Raw genomic sequence first — 15,353 nt, forward strand, 5'->3', positions numbered from 1 at the left:
CCATTTCTACTGTCTGAACAGTAAGAAGCATTTTGTATGAAAGTATTCTGTACTTCTGTATGACAACTATTAAAGAAACTTGAAACTTGAAACTTGAAGGTTCTCTAATGTATCATAATGTTTTTTGGATTATCTCACCCTCCTGCTTACCAGTGTGCATATCCCAAAAACAGGTCACACTAATTGCCCTAAAGTACCCTATAGCACCACAAAAGACTAGAATTCAGCGAACTTAGTGAAGGAAATAATCTTTATAGCAGAATTATTTGTTTATTGATGTAATAGGTCTATTATCCCTGTGTGCGATTGTCATTGAGAAAATACTTCCGTCACCAACACACGCTCATAATACAACAATATCAAGTAGCCTATACAAGACTGTTCAGAGCAGTGTGGGCGGCGAAGCAAACACATAATACTGCATAGTTCTGGAAACATAACTTAAAAAAAACAAAAACACAGTCCTTCAATAGCACTGGATCACACGGTGACACCCACAGGTCCTCCATACGTCAAGGCCGCTCTTAACCCTTTCACTGCCACACGACAGAAGGTTAGCCCTTTACTATTACGTGTGGCAGTGAAAGGGTTAACACATGAGCAAAACAAACCTCTCCATCCATTCATTAGAAAAGCGACTCCCAACATACTAACTCCACACCACGGTCCACTCTTAAGCAACGTTGATCGTCATCTCATACACAACTGCGTGTTCGATCCACCGTCGAGACAAACAAACGAAAAGTACCGTTCATCATTTCATCAACAGTAACTCCATATTTTTTTCGACAAAGGGATACACGTACATTTATACATTTGACAAAATATACCAGCGTCCCCCCCCCCCCCCCCCCCCCCGTTAGCATGTGTGGCAGTGCTGAGAAGGGACATCCGTCTTGTCTGTCATTTTACGCTCCCAGTTTTGGTTACCCTGCTGTTATGTTTGGATACTTTCTGTGGAAATTATTGATACAAAAATATTTTTTCCATTGTTTACACTTCCATATTCCACGGCAGTTTTCTAGCTGCCCGTCGACCGTTGACACAGGAGAATAGCTAAATACTAGGGATGCTCGATATTGGCTTTTTACCGATACCGATATACCGATATTGTCCAACTCTTAATTTCCGATACCGATATCAACCGATACAGATATATGCAGGGTTTCCCCCCCAAAAAACGGAATAATTTCAGGTAATTAACATTACATATATCTCTTGTTGTGGAATTAACACAACATTATGCATACTTTTGACAATAAATAAAATCAGAATTTGTTCTTACTTGCTTGCCTGAGTAAATAAAGGTTATAGAAATGTACAAAAAAAGATATATATATATATTTTTTGAAAAACGGTACAGATATTTTCCAATATCACATTTTAATGCCAATATCGGCCGATAATATCGGACATCCCTACTAAACACGCACCGATACATGTACATTATTAAAAACAGCTGTCCCCGGCCTCTTCCCTGGAGACTTGTATGAATCGTGAATATAAAAAAGGCACAGCGGTGGAAAAACACTGAACGATGTCGACGGAGAGCGGCTTCTCGATATGACAATGAAGTCACCGACGTACGCTGGATACGCACCTCGGTGTCGAGGGAAGACCCGCGTATCTTCTCTGTGAGTTCACAGCCCGAGAGAGAGGGGCCAGATCCATCGGAAAGTGTATTAACAGATTGCAGAATGGGTACAATACAGTACGGCTCAATACACACAATTGTTAAGGGGATGCAGACCAGAGAAAGACTTTCGTCTTGTTTACATCAGGGTCCCCCATTTTCAATTCATCATAACATACAGACATACAGATAGACATCAAGCCATCCGTTATTTCTGTCCATCGACGTCTTATTCTTAATTACTTTGCAGTGCGCTGCACATGTCTTGTCTGTTGGACCGGGTTGATCTGCAGCCAGATTCATATTCATTTTGACAAACCGAACATTCAAGTGGGCTGAACCGTTTAGAACTGATGGACACACCGTTTGGCACGGAGGGAGCTTCGCTCCCGTCTGTTTGATCAAGCGGAGCAAACATTTGATGCGCTCATTGGGTAGAGAAACTCATAAAAGATGCGACTTTAGCGATATACATAATTATTATATATATTCTTTTGTTCGGTTCTAATTCCAAACGATAATTGTCTCTGCCTGTTTCGATACGGATGAGTCTGGCCGCTCCCTGAGAGGCGACGGGGACCCGGCCATCAGATTGCTTCAAACGTACAACGTCCTCCCCGTCTGAGAATAAGGCAAGAGGTCCTAAAACGCTGACGTTGGGTCTTTGGTCGTGTGCTGCTGCTACGCTGCTGCTGGTGCAAAGGAACACAGCGTGTAAACATCCTGCGTCTGTCTGGGTGAACAACAACCATAACATGTCAACCATCATATGAACGACATGCTAGAGAGAGAGAGAATCAGAGAGAAGGGGAGACAGAGAGAGAGACAGGTGTGTGTGTGTGTGGTGGGGGGGGGGGGGGGGGGGGGGGGGGCTGTCCAGAAGTTGTGGTCAGGGTGATGTAGTTCCTTCACCGGGGTATAGGGGGCAGTGGAGGAGCTCCTCTCTCCTTTTTACCAGAGCCTGGGGAGAAACAAAGCTATATTAACACTTTTTTATTAGCGGTCTGAATTCATATTTCATCAACCGAGTCTACCGTTGGTAAACCTGCCCCGCCAGGCGCTCAGATGTGAAAAAAGCGCCCCCTATCGTCTCCCAGATGGTAATGCACCCTTTTGGATTGGACTCAATGAAAATGGATGAGAAAAAAAAACTCCGGAATCCACATTTTACTTCTCACGCATGTAACCGGAGCCGATCAGATTCATTCTGAACCCTCAGCACAGCGTGTAATATGTGTTTTACAGTATACGCGTTGGATCAATAAAAGGATCGATTTTTGGAATGGCGATCAGGAATTGGAATAATCCATTTGGATACCATCTGATCTCAGGTAAGGAATCTATTTTACCAGTCATAGGATAATCAGACCTGTTTTCACGGAGATATAAGCTTTTCCCCTATAATGTGATATGGCTGTTTGACTGTAAGATCGATCAGGAACTGAGAGAATCGATTTTCAGCGTGCGGCACCAGCGTGCACACGTACACATACGGTATACTATCGATAATCTAGCGTTTATTTGAAAACGATTCATAAATAGGCCGAAAAATGACAACGTTCTAGAATATTACAGTACAGGGCGATTATCATGGAATCTTTTTTTCCCCTTGAAAACAAGGGCTTTTCAAAATTCTATAAAACAGAAATGAACCAATAAAAAAACAATCTGCTTCGACAATGTTGACTGGAAATGAGTCATTGATAAGCGACGGGCAGATTAGACACATAGCCATAATTTAAAACATAGATTAGGCAATATTAATGCTAACATTGAAGTGGATGGTGGGCATTCAAGCACTAAATGTGCGCCCCCTGCTGGGCACTGAAAGTGTTAATGATCTCCTCAAGGGGGTTTATATGCAGCGATAGCACAGTTCTTTCTTGGGTGGGTTAGAGAGGCCTCTGAAACAGTGTGAACGCTCCCTTAACCCTTTCACTGCCACACGACATAACCTTCTGTGTATTGTCGCGGTGAAAGGGTTTGGTAGTGTGGCAGTGAAAGGGTTAAACCAACTCAAATGAACAGTGGTGGAAAGGAGGGCTGTGCCGAATGTCATGTTTCTAACATTCAAAGCTTCTATTGAAGTATTCGAAAGAAGCTTTGAATGTCTGTCGTCATATTTTATGACTTATTTATATCCTCAAACTAAATCCTCAATTTGAATAAAGTGATTAATCTGATTAAATGATAAATTGTTTTGTTTGATCCACTTTTTCTCCCATTTTCTATTTTTCTCCCATCCCAATTTCGTATTTCCAATTCTCCCCTCCCCTGTCTCGAACGCTGCTAGACTATGCCTCCCACTGGTCGGCTGTAGTGAGGATAGAAGCCTTGCATCACGCGTCCCCTCCGGTACACGAGGAGGCAGCCTGTTGCATCTTTTCACCTGAACAGCGCAATCTCTCAGTGGCGAGGAGTAGCGCGTGGGAGGCTCACGCTGCCCCCGATACTTCCTGATTCTGCTGTACAGGCGCACCAACCGACCTGTAGGAGTCGCTGTCCACAACGTCCAATCCCCACCCCCGGCTTTCCCACCCCCTAACACTGCCAATTGTATTAGTATGAACGACCAGCCAAGCCGGTAGCAACGCCGAGAGCTGGGCTCGAACCCAGCATCTCCTGCGTTAGTGGCGAGCGCCTTGCCCACTGCGCCACTCATCCGCCCTAAATGAGTATTTTAAATTAAATCAACTTTCTTTAATGAATATAACTCATCAGTTTCGTCAACATAAATAATCCAATAAGGGCACGGTTGGTACGAAAGTGATGGTGACTTCTTATAGTATAATACTATAATATTAGTGTAGCCTAATCTTTATCTGCAACTGTGAAGAAAACCCCCATTGGTTTAAACAGAGTGAATAGACACATTAAAAAAAAGATAACATTTTAATTTTTTTTTATAAAAAATAAAAAATTCAAATGTTGATTTAGAATTTGAATGTCAACATTATGATCCAAGCTTCAAAGCATTCGATACAGCCCTAGTGGAAAGTAACTAAGTATTTGTTTACTCAATACTGCACTTTCTCAGAGCAGCATAACTGGACCACATACCACTTTAACATAACCTTTAATCAGAGCAGCATAACTGGACCACACACCACTTTAACATAACCTTTAATCAGAGCAGCATAACTGGACCACATACCACTTTAACATAACCTTTAATCAGAGCAGCATAACTGGACCACATACCACTTTAACAGAACCTTTAATCAGAGCAGCATAACTGGACCACATACCACTTTAACAGAACCTTTAATCAGAGCAGCATAACTGGACCACATACCACTTTAACATCACCTTTAATCAGAGCAGCATAACTGGACCACATACCACTTTAACAGAACCTTTAATCAGAGCAGCATAACTGGACCACACACCACTTTAACATAACCTTTAATCAGAGCAGCATAACTGGACCACATACCACTTTAACATAACCTTTAATCAGAGCAGCATAACTGGACCACATACCACTTTAACATAACCTTTAATCAGAGCAGCATAACTGGACCACACACCACTTTAACATAACCTTTAATCAGAGCAGCATAACTGGACCACATACCACTTTAACATAACCTTTAATCAGAGCAGCATAACTGGACCACATACCACTTTAACATAACCTTTAATCAGAGCAGCATAACTGGACCACACACCACTTTAACATGACCTTTAATCAAAGCAGCATAACTGGACCACACACCACTTTAACATGACCTTTAATCAAAGCAGCATAACTGGACCACACACCACTTTAACATAACCTTTAATCAGAGCAGCATAACTGGACCACACACCACTTTAACATGACCTTTAATCAAAGCAGCATAACTGGACCACACACCACTTTAACATAACCTTTAATCAAAGCAGCATAACTGGACCACACACCACTTTAACATAACCTTTAATCAGAGCAGCATAACAGGACCACACACCACTTTAACATAACCTTTAATCAGAGCAGCATAACTGGACCACACACCACTTTAACATAACCTTTAATCAGAGCAGCATAACTGGACCACACACCACTTTAACATGACCTTTAATCAAAGCAGCATAACTGGACCACACACCACTTTAACATAACCTTTAATCAAAGCAGCATAAATGGACCACACACCACTTTAACATCACCTTTAATCAAAGCAGCATAACTGGACCACACACCACTTTAACATAACCTTTAATCAGAGCAGCATAACAGGACCACAGAATACACTTTAACAAAGTTATTGACCATATTCAAACAGGATTCCTTTCCACCCTGTTCCCACCAATGGTAAGAAAGAAATCCCAATCTGACCACGACATACGTGTGAGAAAAATGGCCACCATGTGAATATGGTCCATGGCACGGCGAGTATGCATTTAGTTTTATTAATAATTCAAACAGATTAGGATATCAACCACCATGTGTTGTTCGCAGTATTTTCTATTTTAGGTGAGGGTTAGGTGTTGGCATCCCCAAGTGAGGTTAAGGAGAGGGTTCGCTAAAACCTAACCTAAAATACACATCGCTCACTGAGATACATTGGGTGGTTGATAACCTGATCTGTTTCAATCATTCATCAAAATGCTGTGGACAATTCTCAATTAGAATTATCCTTGTTTTCCTCTAACGGGGAATGTACAAAACAGTACAGGGATGTAATAGTGTTTGTCAATTCAAAAATAATTATAAAAAAAAATTATTTAGTCAGTATGAAAGTCAAATGTGATCTGAATAGTGAGATATTTTCTTTTTCTTTATTATTATTATTAAATTTTTTCTTGTTTAATCTGTGGATTGTTTCATTGTTTCTTTGTATATGGTATAAATTATTATTTTGTGTAAATTAAGTTGTACGCCGACCATCAAGTAATACTTGTTTAGTTTAGGAATAGGTAACTATAAGAATTATTCTTCTTCCTGCTCCTTTTGCGGATGTACTAACAGGGGTGGATACAAACACAACGCAGGACAGGGAGAGTCACGACGGAGATGACGAGATTTTGTATGAAAACTCTATGATTGCATTGCTTCCATGTGGTAAATAAAACTCTGTATCTGAATCTGAAGTATATCCCAGAAAATGTGCAACACACAGAGTGTGTGTGTGTGTGTGTGTGTGTGTGTGTGTGTGTGTGTGTGTGTGTGTGTGTGTGTGTGTGTGTGTGTGTGTGTGTGTGTGTGTGTGTGTGTGTGTGTGTGTGTGTGTGTGTGTGTGTGTGTGTGTGTGTGTGTGTGTGTGTGTGTGTGTGTGTCTGACTGACCTCTACCGTCGGTCTTGGCCATCTTGCTGGGGTAGGTCTTCTGACTGGGCACGTAGGGCTCCGGAGGGGGCACGTCCGACACCGGGTGGAAATGGAACCGACCCTCAAACTCATCTGGTGTGACGCCGCACAAATGGATGGACATCAATGGGATAGAAGAAGAAACACAAAATAATGGATGTCAATGGATGTTTTTCTATCTTCTGCCCAAATCCACACGTTCAGCCCGATGCACTGGATCAGGTGTCATGCCCCACATGGGAAGTAGGGAGGGGGGGGAAGACATATTCACTCCTCCAACTCGTCCATTAAAATATCAATATGCACAGCACGTCAGGCATTATTCCTTACATATTATACATATTGTATTTTATAAAAAAAAAATTATATATCTTTTCCCCCCTTCTTTTTCCGTTTTTCTCCCATCCCAATGTTAGTCGTTATGCCAATTACCAATCCCCTTCCTGGTCGTTGCGCACGCTACCCCCTACCGTCGGTCCGGGAGGGCGGAGACTATCACATGCTTCCTCTGACACATGTGTAGCCAGCCCACCGCTTCTTTTCACCTGGCAGCGTGGACTCTCACTGAGAGGGTGTAACGTGTGGAAGGTCACACTACCTCTCCCAGATCCTTCCCTCGCTGTGCAGGCGCCCCGACCGAACTGTAGGAGTCGCTGTTTTACAACGACCAGGACCCACCCACGCCGGCTTCCCACCCGCTAACACTGCCAATTCTGTTAGTATGGACGGTCGGCCAACCCGGAAGCACCACAGCTGGATTCGATCCCACTGGCTATGTGGTGGTAGACAGACGCTTAGTCCGCTGCGCTACCCGGCGCTTTGTATCATCCTCTTACCTTCATATCATCCTCTCACCTTTGTATCATCCTCTCGCCCTCGTATCATCCTCTCACCCTCGTATCATCCTCTCACCCTCGTATCATCACACGTACCTATTTGTTGGTGGTGGTGAGAGTTCTGGAAACCGTTGCCGATCGGTGGAGGAGGGGGAGGGGGTCCTGCTATGGCCGTCCTATCAGGAGGGAGAGGGGGTCTGTTGCCGGGTCCCCCGCGGGGGGGCTCAGGGCCCGGTCGACTGGGGGGCGGTGCCGTCGATGACCTCACACTGCCTCCGCTACGATCTACAGGGGGGGGAGGAGGGAGTGGCCCTGGGGAGCGGAGGGGACCCGTCATTATGTGTTTCAGTGGAGATGATGTCATCGATACAAAACAGGAAGCTAGGTGGAAGACTGAGGAGAGTGCAACATCGTCGTGACCCGTTAAGACTTGGGGGGGGGGGGGTTAATGTCTGAAGGAGTCGACTGAAGGCTTCTTGTCCACTGATGGATACATCTTGATATTTGTCTAGTCCAGTATGTTCATTAGACAGCTGAAATCCTCTTTCAGTGCCTCTGTGCCCGTTTTTTAGGCAGTTAGCCTCGCTGGTATGTGCGCCATTAGCCATGCTTCTAGACCTCTTTGCTTTTGGAAAGAATAATATAAAAGCGGCTCCTTTCGATCGATTAGTCGACTATTAACCCTTTGAAAGGGTCAACACAAGTGCACTCCTGTTTACACTGCGTCTTCATTCCTCAGTCTGGGTTAGCATGAGGAGACGTTTGGGGGACTGTCACCCCCTGGTCTGGGTTAACATGAGGAGACGTTTGGGGGACTGTCACCCCCTGGTCTGGGTTAACATGAGGAGACGTTTGGGGGACTGTCACCCCCTGGTCTGGGTTAGCATGAGGAGACGTTTGGGGGACTGTCACCCCCTGGGTCTGGGTTAGCATGAGGAGACGTTTGGGGGACTGTCACCCCCTGGTCTGGGTTAACATGAGGAGACGTTTGGGGGACTGTCACCCCCTGGTCTGGGTTAGCATGAGGAGACGTTTGGGGGGACTGTCACCCCCTGGTCTGGGTTAGCATGAGGAGACGTTTGGGGGACTGTCACCCCCTGGGTCTGGGTTAACATGTGGAGACGTTTGGGGGACTGTCACCCCCTGGTCTGGGTTAACATGAGGAGACGTTTGGGGGACTGTCACCCCCTGGTCTGGGTTAACATGAGGAGACGTTTGGGGGGACTGTCACCCCCTGGTCTGGGTTAGCATGAGGAGACGTTTGGGGGACTGTCACCCCCTGGTCTGGGTTAGCATGAGGAGACGTTTGGGGGACTGTCACCCCCTGGTCTGGGTTAGCATGAGGAGACGTTTGGGGGACTGTCACCCCCTGGTCTGGGTTAAGAAAAATTGGGGTCTTAGTTTTATTTTGTCTTTGTTTTTATTATTGAGTCTTATTTTTGTTGTTTGTTTCTTTTTTATTTGATCTTTTATGTTTTCTTCTTCCCTCTATTTTTGTCACCTCCCCCCTTCCCCCTTTCCCCCCTCTTTCCTCTCCAACTTCTGCTCATTCTAAGTTACCTGATGTGTACCAAAAATGTATCTAGTGGCCATCGCCCACTGGTAAAATAAAAAATGCCCACATTGCACTCAAGCCAACGGTCCAATCACAGTAGAGTGACGTGAATAAAGGAAATTACCAATCGGGGGAAAAAGAAATATATATAGAGAGGTACCAAGGTAAGGTAAATCACAGTGTTTCACATAGGATCTAGCATCCCAATAGGCCTCTCTGTTTACGGTTTCATCCAGTAATAAAAATAATAAAACAGAATAGACAAAGTGTGATAAAATAGTTCAATATTAAAAACAGAGCATCGCCACGGAGCAGTGCCTCGCTCTTAACACTGAGTTTCTTTACAAAGTTCTAACATAACAACGTACATTACACGACAGAACATTTTGCACCGCTAATATTCACCACTTTGCTCAAAGTTAATTCAACACAGTCGGCCTACTTTTGTATGATAAGTGTGACGACCGCATGAAATACAGCAGGCGATAATACATGAATCAGAGTGTCCGCTCACCTGTGCGCGCTGCTGATTGGTTCCTGGGGGGCGGCCTCTCGCTGGGTGGGGGAGGGAGCGGCCCGGTTCTGATGGACGGTGGGGCTGGAGGCGGAGCAGGACTGGTGATAATGATAATCATGATAATTAATTAATACTAGTGCTGTCAGGCGATTAAAAAAATTAATCTAATTAATTACAGGATTTGTAATTAATTAATCTAATTAATCGCATTTTAATCGCATAACCATTTTATGCCTGATATTCTATATTCTATAATCATATTTCAAATTGCATGTGTCCGGATGGCAGAATTCAGTACTGTATCTACAAAACCTTCTGTTTTAATCATCTTCCATCTATTAATTTGCTTAGATTTTTCAGGTCTGGTCAATTTGAGCATGGTGTTATTCACAGTCAAAGATAAAAAAAAAATTATTGATATTCTCATTTGGTTCATTACAATTTACTCAAAATAAAATGTTCATTCAATCAATCACCGCGCAGATTGATTGATTGAATGAAAATGTTATTAACAGATTGCAGAATGGGTACAATACAGTACGGCTCAATACACACAATTGTTAAGGGGATGCAGACCAGAGAAAGACTTTCGTCTTGTTTACATCAGGGTCCCCCATTTTCATTTCATAATGAATTGTAAGTAAGGGTGCACCTTGCACCGTGCAATCCATTCTTTGTTGATCTAGCCCACAGTATTTCTGACACTGGAAATACATTCCCTGAGATTCATAGATGTCCCTAGAATCAGATATCAAGAACATGCAAATGGACCATATTAAAAAAAATCTGTAAATGTGTATTCTACATTCTTATGGAATGAATGATAAAAAAAAATTATAAAAAAAAAGAAAAAAACTTTTTTGTAATTAATTTTGAGTTAATTTTCATAACGCGATTATTTGCTGTGTAATTAATTAATCTAATTAACGCGATAAACTGACAGCCCTAATTAATACTAATGAGATAAGATATTCCTTTAAGGATCCCCTTTGGAGGAAATTCAGACATCATAGCAGCATGGGGGGGGGGGGGGGGTACAGGTATGGACTAGGAGACATAAATATAGGCAATACAATATACAATTATAGTAAAGATAAAAATAGGCAGTAATCAAAAGGTGCTGATGAGGATCTGTATTCCCTGTCAGTTATATTATACGTTACAATAAATATGGTCAATAACACTTAAAATCTGAATATATACTATGAGTAAGTAAAGTATGACAGTATACACCAGGTACCCTAACTGGTAGGGCTGGACGGTATGGTCTAACATTTATATCACGGTATAATTTGAAGCATAGACGGTAACGGTTTATATCACGGTATATTAACTTATTCTTCTTAAAATATCTATATAAATGCTTCCGAAGGGGTAAAACTCTGGTATGGCAGCTATTACTGTACTTATTACTAAACTGCAATAGAAAAATGCAAAACCTTTTCTCAGGTTACTTCCATCTCTAAAAACACCTTTTTCATGAAATACAATCAAATCAAGCGGCAAAGTGAAAATAAAAACTACAGCAGGAGGACAGGAGGTTTCTTTCCCTCCAACAACTCAAACACAATACAACTCCAACATAACTTAACTTTAGTGTAAATGTTTGACAACGTAGAGAGAGAGCGAGCGTGAGAGCGTGATGTAATAGGTTTGAGTTTGAGGTTTGAGCGTCCTAAGTTGCCGTAGCTGATGATGTCACACCATGATGTCATTGTCAACACAGAGTTGGAAACAGGAGCAGCCCGATGGATAAAGCGATATAAAGAAACAAATAGCCAATAAATCTGTTGTCAAGCCTCGTCAATATAGTGATCAGACATTCCTAGTAGTAATAAACATGATAATACTCATAGCACTCGTACAGTACACATATTACCGTTCAGTTCGTATGTCCAGGGATGGGAATTTCAACAGGTCCACTGTATTTTGTCTTAACCTCTTAAGCCCTAGCCATATTTTCTGAGAATTCGCCTAAAAGTACATACCCAAGTAAATGGAAGATTGCTCCACTTCTACAAGGTCCATTTGCATGTTCTTGGTGTCTAGGGACACCTATGGACCTCAGGGAATGTATTCCCAGTGTCAGTAATATTGTGTCTGTTTACTATGCTTGAGTAAATTGTAATGAACCAAAGAAGAATATAAATGATTATTATAATTTTTAGTTTTTCATATTTGACGGTGAATAACACCATGCTAACACTGAACAGACGGTGAACATTTTGCTCATTCAGCACCTTCTTGAGATCAAGTGTACAAAATCTAAGCAAATTAATAAAGCACAGATGATTTACAGGGTTTTTTGTAGATACAGTACAGAATTTTGCCATCCGGCCACATTTTAAATTTTAAATATGAATATAGAATATAGAATATCAGGTCTACAAATTACCTTATTATGGCCAAGTCATACATCTATGGATCGGGCTAAATCTCCTCTTTCCAATGGCAGAGTTCAATCTGGATTTAAGTAACAGGGCAGCAAAGGCCGTGAATGAAATCTACAGTTACTTTTTTGTCATGAAAAATGCTCCACTATTTTTCATCAGATTGAGACACGTTTTTTTTCTAGACGTTCACAGAAAGGTAAAGAAACAAACTACATTCTATTTTATGGCAATAACGTTCAGGTTTGTTCGACCCGTGAGACATAATCACGACAAATAACGCAAAAAAAAGGTTCGACAGGGGCTGGCGTGAGCTGGGTAGTGTAGTTTTATGAAAGCCCTGGGTTTCTTCTTTCATAGGACTACAAACATGTCTGACGGCGTTATTTCCTCACGTCAATATCCGCCGGTTTACGACTCAATGCGTAATTTATGGTTTTAGAGCGGTTTAAGGTAATTCCTGGGAGGCTAGTAATAGCCAGCGACGTGTATTATATTAAATCCATTGGCATTTCGTCCCTACACACGCTACACTTAAAAATTCAAATGCATATGATCGGTATTATGTTCCATCATGAATGCATGAAAGGGGGGGGGGGGGGGGGGGGGGTCGTTTCTGATTATTGTCAATAACGGCATTCGTTAGTACAACAACATACACTGATCAGGGGGCGGCTGAGTGGCGCAGTGAGCAAGGTGCTCGCCACTAACGCAGGAGATGCTGGTATCGAGCCCAGCTCTCGGCGTTGCTACCGGCTGGCCGGTCATTCATACTAACACAATTGGCAGTGTTAGAGGGTGGGAAAGCCGGTGGGTGGGGATCGGACGTTGTGGACAGCGACTCCTACAGGTCGGTTGGGTGACGCCGGTGCGGCGGAAACAGGAAGTATCGGGGGCAGCGTGAGCCTCCCACGCGTTACTCCTCGCCACTGAGAGTTCGAGCTGCTGCGGTGAAAAGATGCAACAGGCTGCCTCCTCGTGTACCGGAGGGGACACGTGATGCAAGGCTTCTATCCTCACTACAGCCGACCAGTGGGAGGCATAGTCTAGCAACGTTCAAGACAGGGGAGGGAAGAATTGGAAATACGAAATTGGGATGGGAGAAAAATAGAAAATGGGGAGAAAAAGTGGATAAAAATAAAATAAAACATATGCCGATGGCTATGAAAACAAGGCACAATCAAGCTGAAATTGACCTTAAATTGCTCTTACCTGTAGCCGGTTGGATTCCAAAAATAATATTCCAATTATTTGATTGCCATCTGGTAGATCGTATGTCCATTTGGCCCACGACATAACCCACCACAGCATAATGAATCGGGGGTCCCGAAAACGATTCAATGCGATCGGGTGAAGCCCTAGGTTCACGTTATTAGAAAAGTCCGCCCGGACCAATACAGAGAGTTTCAAAGGAAGTGCAATACCGGCCGCATGCCACCAGGCGGCAGTATTGGACTTTTGCGATCTCAGACTCATTCCCTATGATAACACCAGGCTCCCTGGATGGATAATGAATGGAAATAACGAATAAAAGAAATAACGATCAAATAACGAGTATACTCGCTGTTGGCGTTCAATGATTGGCGGCCAATAATGAGTTTAATCGTTGTTGGCAGAGAAAGAGTTCATAAATACGGACCGTATTGATCTATTTATGACGTGAAAGAAATCTCGGCCCGGTACCGGGCCCGTTGAGCTTAGGGGGTTAAGAGACACACCTGGATTAAAAAGGTAAACATAGCATAAAGGTATTGACCTGTTGAGCGACATGTTCCTCTGGGGCAGGCGGGGGGTGCCGTGGTCGTCTCCTCCCGCCGGGGTCGGGGGAAGAGGAGGGGGCCCCGGTCGACTCGGCGGCAGGGGGGGGGCACCCCCACTAACTGAGGCACGAGACGAGGGGGGAGGTAGAGGTTTACAGTTAAAAGAGGGGGGGGGGCGGAGGGGGTCCATCTCGGGGCATGGACGGCCGATGACCCCCCGCGGGGGCGGGCGGGGGAGGAGGGCGGTCGTCGGCAAACGAAGGCCTCCCGCCGGGCGCCGGGGGCAAGGGGGGCCGCGAGCCGCCGGGGGGCGGAGGCAGAGGGGCAGAGCCGCCGTGCCGCAGCCCGGCCGAGGGGCCTCCCGGCGGGGGGGGAGGGAGAGCTCCGTGCCTCCCGGGCGGAAGGCCGGGCGGCGAAGGTCCCGGCGCGGCTCCGGGTCTGGGCGCCGAGGGTACCGGGGGCGGTCCTCCGCGGGGCTGAGACCCCTGGTTGGGTCGGGGGGTCGAGGGCACCGGCGGGGGGGGGGCCGCCCGGAGTGTCGGGTCGGAAGGAGGGCGCCGAGCGACTCTTGGGGAGGAGACCCGGCGTGCTGCTGCCGCCTCGGGGACCAGACGGGACCGCGGGGAGCTTAGGGGGGAGACCGGCCCCGCCACCTCCACCGAAGGGCCGGGGCCCCGCGGACCGACCGCCTGGTGGCAGCATGGGGGCCCGGCCGGCTCCTGGATCTAGAGGAGGAGGGGAATATTAAGATTGTTAACCCTTTCACTGCCACACGACAGCCGGTTAACCCTTTCACTGTGACAATACAGAAGGTTAGCCCTTTACTATCACACAACCGACGGCGATGCTCCATCATTAGCATCATTAGCTCCGCATTTGCGGAGCTAATGATGCTAATGATGGAGCATCGCCGTCGGTTGTGTGATAGTAAAGGGCTAACCTTCTGTCGTGTGGCAGTGAAAGGGTTAAAGATGGACCTGTAAAGTAGAGGAGGAGGCATCAAGATTTAGCTCATGCACAACTGCTACATATATATATTAGTGCTGTCAATCGATTAAGATAATGTATCTAATTAATTACCGGCTTTGAAATCAATTAAATAAAGATTAAATGCATTTAATCGCATAATATCAATATTTGCATTGAGAAGAAGCATTTAAAAATATTTTGGAATATGCCAATAATGGCCAAAATAATAAAAGAAAATATGACCTAATATGCGTTAAATTGAGGAAATAAAAAATCAGAAATGTTCAGGAAAAAAAGAACAGTAACAAGTAAATGCCTTTCGACTGCCGCACTACCAAATGGTTGACCCTTTCACTGCGACAATACAGAAGGTTGACCCTTTCACTGCCACACGACAG

The 15,353-nt window shown here is 44.4% G+C and overlaps 1 protein-coding gene across 1 annotated transcript in view; it reads right to left on the reverse strand.

The window, feature by feature from the left end:
• Nucleotides 1-246: 246 nt before the first annotated feature.
• The window catches only part of LOC311234858 (WAS/WASL-interacting protein family member 1-like), a 49,466-nt gene continuing 34,359 nt past the window's right edge, over nucleotides 247-15,353 (reverse strand). Inside the window, 7 exon segments of the mRNA XM_084322104.1 lie at nucleotides 247-2,594; nucleotides 6,908-7,021; nucleotides 7,861-8,076; nucleotides 9,834-9,934; nucleotides 13,983-14,159; nucleotides 14,161-14,516; nucleotides 14,518-14,711. Coding sequence (XP_084178230.1) covers nucleotides 2,542-2,594; nucleotides 6,908-7,021; nucleotides 7,861-8,076; nucleotides 9,834-9,934; nucleotides 13,983-14,159; nucleotides 14,161-14,516; nucleotides 14,518-14,711 — 1,211 coding nt within the window. The 3' untranslated portion in view covers nucleotides 247-2,541.

Source organism: Notolepis coatsorum, assembly GCF_963971535.1.
Source record: "Notolepis coatsorum genome assembly, chromosome: 9".
NCBI lineage: Eukaryota > Metazoa > Chordata > Actinopteri > Aulopiformes > Paralepididae > Notolepis > Notolepis coatsorum.